The sequence below is a fragment of the Parus major genome, chromosome 2, assembly GCF_001522545.3.
Source record: "Parus major isolate Abel chromosome 2, Parus_major1.1, whole genome shotgun sequence".
NCBI classification, from domain to species: domain Eukaryota; kingdom Metazoa; phylum Chordata; class Aves; order Passeriformes; family Paridae; genus Parus; species Parus major.
The window spans coordinates 92,060,512-92,066,410 of NC_031769.1; the positions used below are offsets into that span (position 1 = coordinate 92,060,512).

Consider the following 5,899-nt stretch of genomic DNA (forward strand, 5'->3'; position numbering starts at 1 on the left):
TTTTTTTTTTTTTTTTTTGTTTTTTTCTTTCATTCCTACCCACTTATTCCTGCGGCTAAACTGTTCAAATTTTTCTCTTCGAAATTCTTTGGGGGTTTTTTCTTGATTTATTGTAAAACCTCTTGTCCAGCCATGGCTGGACAACAACTTTCTTTGTTTCTTGACCCCTCCAATACGACATTCTCGTAAAATATTGCCTGAGGTGCGGTTTTGGGTTACATTAGCGTTTGATCTATTCAGTTGTATTAGCAGGAATCAAACGACTTGTTTCTGTTGTACTTAAGTCTTACGAAAAGGTGCCCATAGTTTAGCGACAGTTTCCAAAGGCTTTAGTACCACCTGTATTACAAAATGGGGGACCCAAACTCCCGGAAGAAACAAGCTCTGAACAGACTTCGTGCTCAGCTTAGAAAGAAAAAAGAATCTTTAGCTGACCAGTTTGACTTCAAGATGTACATTGCCTTCGTGTTCAAAGACAAGGTAACTCGGTTTTAAAGTGCGTCTGTCTCTGTGTTTATTGCGTTTTAGGTGTTCTGTGCAAGGTCTTGCTGCCTGATTGCATCAAATGTTTTAGCCTTAACAGATTCCATTGACCTTTTAATTTATTTTTAATGGCTAGTTGCTATAATATTTACTTAATTCATTTTTGTCATTTTGGCTCTTTGTATTTTGTGGTTTTGTAAGGCAGAGGATTCCAGTTCCTCATTAAGTGGTTACTTGGTAACTTCTGTATTGGATAGATATTTTTCAAAGTTAACAGTATAACTCGTTAAGCCTAATTGGGGTCTCACCCGCTCAGTTGCTGGCTCTGTGCAGTTGAGCTGTGAACGGAATCTGGCTGGGGCGATTGCCGAGTATGTTTGTCTGATGAAAGCAAAAGGGAAGACCTGGGGAGGAGTCGCAAGATGTGATGTGTTAATGGCCCAAGTGCGCAGGCACGTGTGGAACTGCTGCTGTCATTTTGAAAGGAATGGGGAGGGCAAAGAGTAAATCCTCATTTGCTTGGCTGCCTCCTCTGCTGCTGGATGCTGCCCATTTGGATGGGGAACTGGGTATTTCTGAAACCCCCTGATAACCCGCAGTTGTGGGAGAGTTCTTATCCACAGAACGTTAAGAAAAGTAGGTATTTATAGGAGGTGAATGTGCTGAAAAATGATGAGGAAGTGAAGATAGAAGCAAATGGCAGCAGAGTACGTATACACAAAATGGATGTAGATGAGCACTGAAATAGTTTAATCCCTCAAGTGTATAGTTTTTGCATTTGCTGTAATAATTAGGTATGTTAAATGAAGACTTTTACTTGAAAAGCTTCTTTAAAATTCCTATATTCAGTTTGCTTTTGCTTGTCTGCTCTAGTGCAAGCAGAGATGGATATATTGGGGTATAATTTCTGGCTACTGTGTCACAGTAACATAAAAATTAATGTTTAAGCAGTGGCAACAATTAATTTTCTTAGATGACACAGCTTTAACTCTTCTAGTTGAACATTGATACTGCTTTTTTGGTTGCTTTGTAGAAATTCATTGCAGATACTTGTTTTAAATCCTGTTATATTTGCTTTTGACACAGTGAATTGAAGATATCCATACCAATTTGCCTAAAACAGGAGTTTAGCTCAAATTAGCTTGGTCAGCAAGCCTCTTGTCTATGTTCTGATGGGGGGAAGTGGAGCATTATTTGGTAAAATATACTTAGTCTCTTAAGTAGGTCACGACTTCTAATAAGCTGTAAGAAAGCTGTTAGAAACTGTCCTGGTGACATACAACTTTAGTGATTTTACATTATCATAATGTTTTGGCTTTGCTTAAGAGATGTTGAAATATTTGTAGTGAGTATAGAAGTTATTTAGCAAATGATAATACTCGTTTGAGGAGATTATAGCTAAGTTCAGATGGGATCTCAGTCACCTGCTGCCACCAAATGTGGCATTGAAAGATTTTGCTTTTTATAAAAAGGCCAACTGTAAAAAATTAACAAGGAGAAAAGAAGTGTTATTTAAATGATATTAGCAGAGAGAAGCTTGCAGAGGTTCTTAGTCATGCCAAAATCACGTACTCTACTTGAAAAAGGGGAAATTCTGTTAATGTTTAGATAGAATTTTAGTGCTTGCAAGATTGATACGTAAATTTGGAGACGGCAAAAACCTGTTCAACTTTTATAAAAGTTGTCAGTCTGATTCTGTTTAATTTATAAATTTCTGCATGTAAGTTTTAGTGTGGTTTGTGTCAAAGTCTTAGCTTGTGTAATGTGTACATTTGTGCAGAAAATCACATTTTACCTATATTACCTGTAGTTTCCTAAGAAGGATTGTAATTTGTGCTTTTTTTAGAAGAAAAAGTCAGCGCTTTTTGAAGTGTCTGAAGTGATACCAGTCATGACCAATAACTATGAAGAAAATATCCTGAAAGGTGTGCGGGATTCCAGCTATTCTTTGGAAAGTTCCTTAGAGCTTCTGCAGAAGGATGTAGTACAGCTCCATGCACCCCGCTACCAGTCTATGCGCAGGGTAAGGCTCCTTTTTACACTTGCTGAATTATACTTTTTCAACAGTTGTGCTTTTCCTTCCAAATCTTAAGGCTAATCCTGCCTTTTTGTTTTCTTATTTGCTGCATGAGGGCTCTGCGGGCCTGTGTTTATGGGGTCTAGTTCGAAGGGTAGCAATGGGGTAATTACAGTTCTGAAACTGTTAAAATATGTAATTCCTTAAGCTTTACCTTTCGTTCAGAGATGTGCCTCGGGAATTGTATCTTCTTGCCATCTTTGTCCTTTAGACGGCACGTGTTAATAATTCTTGCAACAACTCCTGCTGTATGACTAAGTGATTTTGCTTTATGAATATTGGAAGACAGTCCTTGCTACTGTTTTCTTAATGTTGTAGTTTATATTAAGTGGGTACTGATACTAAAATCCAGTGGAAAGCAAGGAAGGCTTCAGTTGTGATATGAATAATACAAATGGAAAATCAAACAGATAGTGTATAAGTGTCACCTCTGAAGTACGTACCCATATAGATAAGTTGCTTATCTGTGTCTTTTGACCACTGGAGGGAATGTAAGTACAGAACTTTACTGCTTACAGGATGTGATCGGCTGTACCCAGGAGATGGACTTCATTCTATGGCCTCGTAATGATATTGAGAAGATAGTCTGTCTCCTGTTCTCTCGGTGGAAGGGATCTGATGAACCCTTTAGGCCTGTTCAGGTATTTGGTTTTGGGTTTTGTCTTCAGTAACTAACTTATTCCTGGAGTGAGTGTTCTCTTTAATCAATAAGTTGATAAGATATGCAAGTTCTGTGGATGTTAGAAAAATATGCTGCCTGCTTTTATTTATAAAGTAGTCAGTGTTCTGAATGCCAAAGTCTGCCTCCTATTTTTATGCACCATTGCATTAGCCCTTCCAAAATGTAGGTTTCCAAAGGGCCTTTGCAAACGACAAGTATGTATAAATGCATACAGTGTGTTTGTATTTGTATGAGTGGATTAGATGTGCCTCTTAGTACAATTGAATCTTTGTGTAAATGTGATGGTGTTATTAAGGTTCTGTCACTATTCCAAATTGCTGTATTTGATTGGATGGAAGAGTGAGATGGATGGAACCCTTTGCATTATAATTTTGCCTTGAAATTGTTGCACAGGGATCTTCTGCCACAGGAAGGTAAATTGGATTTTATATATGCTGTAGGTGAAGTTGTATCTTTGAGTTGTTAATACGGCATTGCAATGGCCGATGTCAGTGTTGGCAGAATGAAATTAGCGGATGCTTTAAAATGCGTCAAGACACTGCCATGGTCCCCAGTTTCTGCTTTTCAGAATAGATCCGAAAAGGAAGAACAGAAGTTGTTGTAAAGCCCCAGACCGAAGGAAAGTAATTGGTTGCACATGAGCTTTATCCTAAAAAATATTTTATTCTCCTCTCTGATACCATGTAGGCCAAGTTTGAATTTCATCATGGTGACTATGAAAAACAGTTTCTGCATGTTCTGAGCCGAAAGGACAAGACTGGAATTGTTGTCAACAACCCTAACCAGTCAGTGTTTCTCTTCATTGACAGACAGCACTTGCAGGTAAGCTTCTTTTGTCCTTGTCTTAACAGGTGTATTTTAATCACAGAAAGCTTTTTCTTCTTGGGAGCATCAGAGATTTTGCTGCGAGGTACTCAGGTAGAAAAACTGATCATGCATTTGTGATTGCATTTTGGCAGTTTCAGTGGAAACTTACGCTATAAATAGGACTCATACATACAGAAACTTACTGTGGGCTACATATGTGTTCACATGGAATTAACGTTCCTGTATTGAAAATTAAGTAAGTTCTAAAATAGGTGTAACCGTATTTAAGAAAAATTTAAAGTATTGGTTTGGTTTGGGTGTCAATAGAAAAATAATTCAAGTGAAGAATGAACAAAATTGTGAAAACATTTTAGGCATTAGAGTTTGCAGACTAATTTTAAGCTCAGGCTGTTTATATGTATGAAATAGTGAATTTTAAACATCTTGGGGGGGTCAGTCATCTGCCTATTAGTCATGAGTCAACTTCTAGGCTTAATACATTTTCTTTTGGTTTTCTTTTCCTCTAGACTCCAAAAAACAAAGCTACAATCTTCAAGTTATGCAGCATCTGCCTGTACCTGCCACAGGAGCAGCTCACTCACTGGACGGTTGGTACCATAGAGGATCACCTCCGTCCTTACATGCCAGAGTAAGGTACTGGCCAGCAAAATGGGGAAGATCACAGAATGCAGCAGTGGATTTTCACTTTCCTCACCACTTTATTCTTTCAGAATTTAGAAGAAAATGGACTCATGTTCAGAACACTGTACATTGTGAAACTTGATCATCCTGGATTTTTTTAATCATTTGTATCTCAGAACTTTGCAGTTTTTTTTTTAGATGTTTTCTGCATGGACCTTGTGAAAGAGAGGATGCTCTGCACACTTCTGCACTGCATCAGCATCTTACTAAAATGTGAAATGAAGGGACTGTACATTGAAACAAATGTATGCGAAAGCACAAGGTGATCATTTGTGGTGGTGTTCCCATTTGTGCTGGTCATGCCCCCTAACATCTCTAATGTTAACCATCAGTATTTTGAGGGTGAGAAGTGAATGTAACGGGTATAAAAGCCTTATAGCTTTGCTGTTAATGATTGTATCGAAGAGCACTATCATTCATTCTAATGAACGAAGAAGTGGCTATTACAATAGAAGTAAGTGTGGGAAAGAAATCTTTCTTAAAAAAAAAAAAAAGCATCTCATTTAATGTATAGGCATTTTTTGCCTCTCTTGTTTTGCTGGGCCATGTCTTAAGTTTACTGGCACTTTCGTTTTGGATCTCTTTCCCCAAGTTGCTGTATAACTGTATGAAGGTATTCTTTTGAGTTGGATGCATTTATACAGATGAGGCAGACCTGGAGTCTGAAGTTGCTAAAGCAGCTCAAAAAAAGGTAAAATAATAATAGCTGCAGAAACAATATTGGTAGAGGATTATTTTTTCTTGAGAGTTGAGACTTGTAAACTTGCAGGTGAACTGTGCAGGAAATACTGGTTTCTAAAACATTTCTTATGGAAAACCCATAGAGGTTTTTGGTTTTTTGTTTTTTGTTTTTTTTTCTTTTTGGAATAGACATTATAAACCAATGTAAAATAGTGTTTGGAGTGTCAAAAGTTGGTTCTGACAGAACATTTTAAGATTGTGCAATGATAAAAGGAAGACTACTGTATAGTTTTGATGACAAAGGCGGCTCTGCTTAAGGGTTGAGTACTTTACTGGAGTAAAACTGCATAAGCCTACTCCCTTTGGATAAAACTAGTGCTTACCTGTTTAAAACTTGTATTTAGCTTTTGTTTGGAATTGGAAGAAATTGGAAATTAAATAAATTAGGTGAAAGATGGCTGGTTTTA

General features: G+C 37.5%; 1 protein-coding gene across 1 annotated transcript; it reads left to right on the forward strand.

Moving 5' to 3' along the window:
• C2H6orf62 (chromosome 2 C6orf62 homolog) lies at window positions 1–5,899 on the forward strand. Its single transcript, XM_015618554.1, has 5 exons — window positions 1–480; window positions 2,330–2,506; window positions 3,079–3,201; window positions 3,930–4,064; window positions 4,577–5,899. Exons 1-5 carry the CDS (start codon window positions 352–354, stop codon window positions 4,700–4,702), a joined length of 690 nt encoding a protein of 229 aa, XP_015474040.1. The 5' UTR covers window positions 1–351; the 3' UTR covers window positions 4,703–5,899.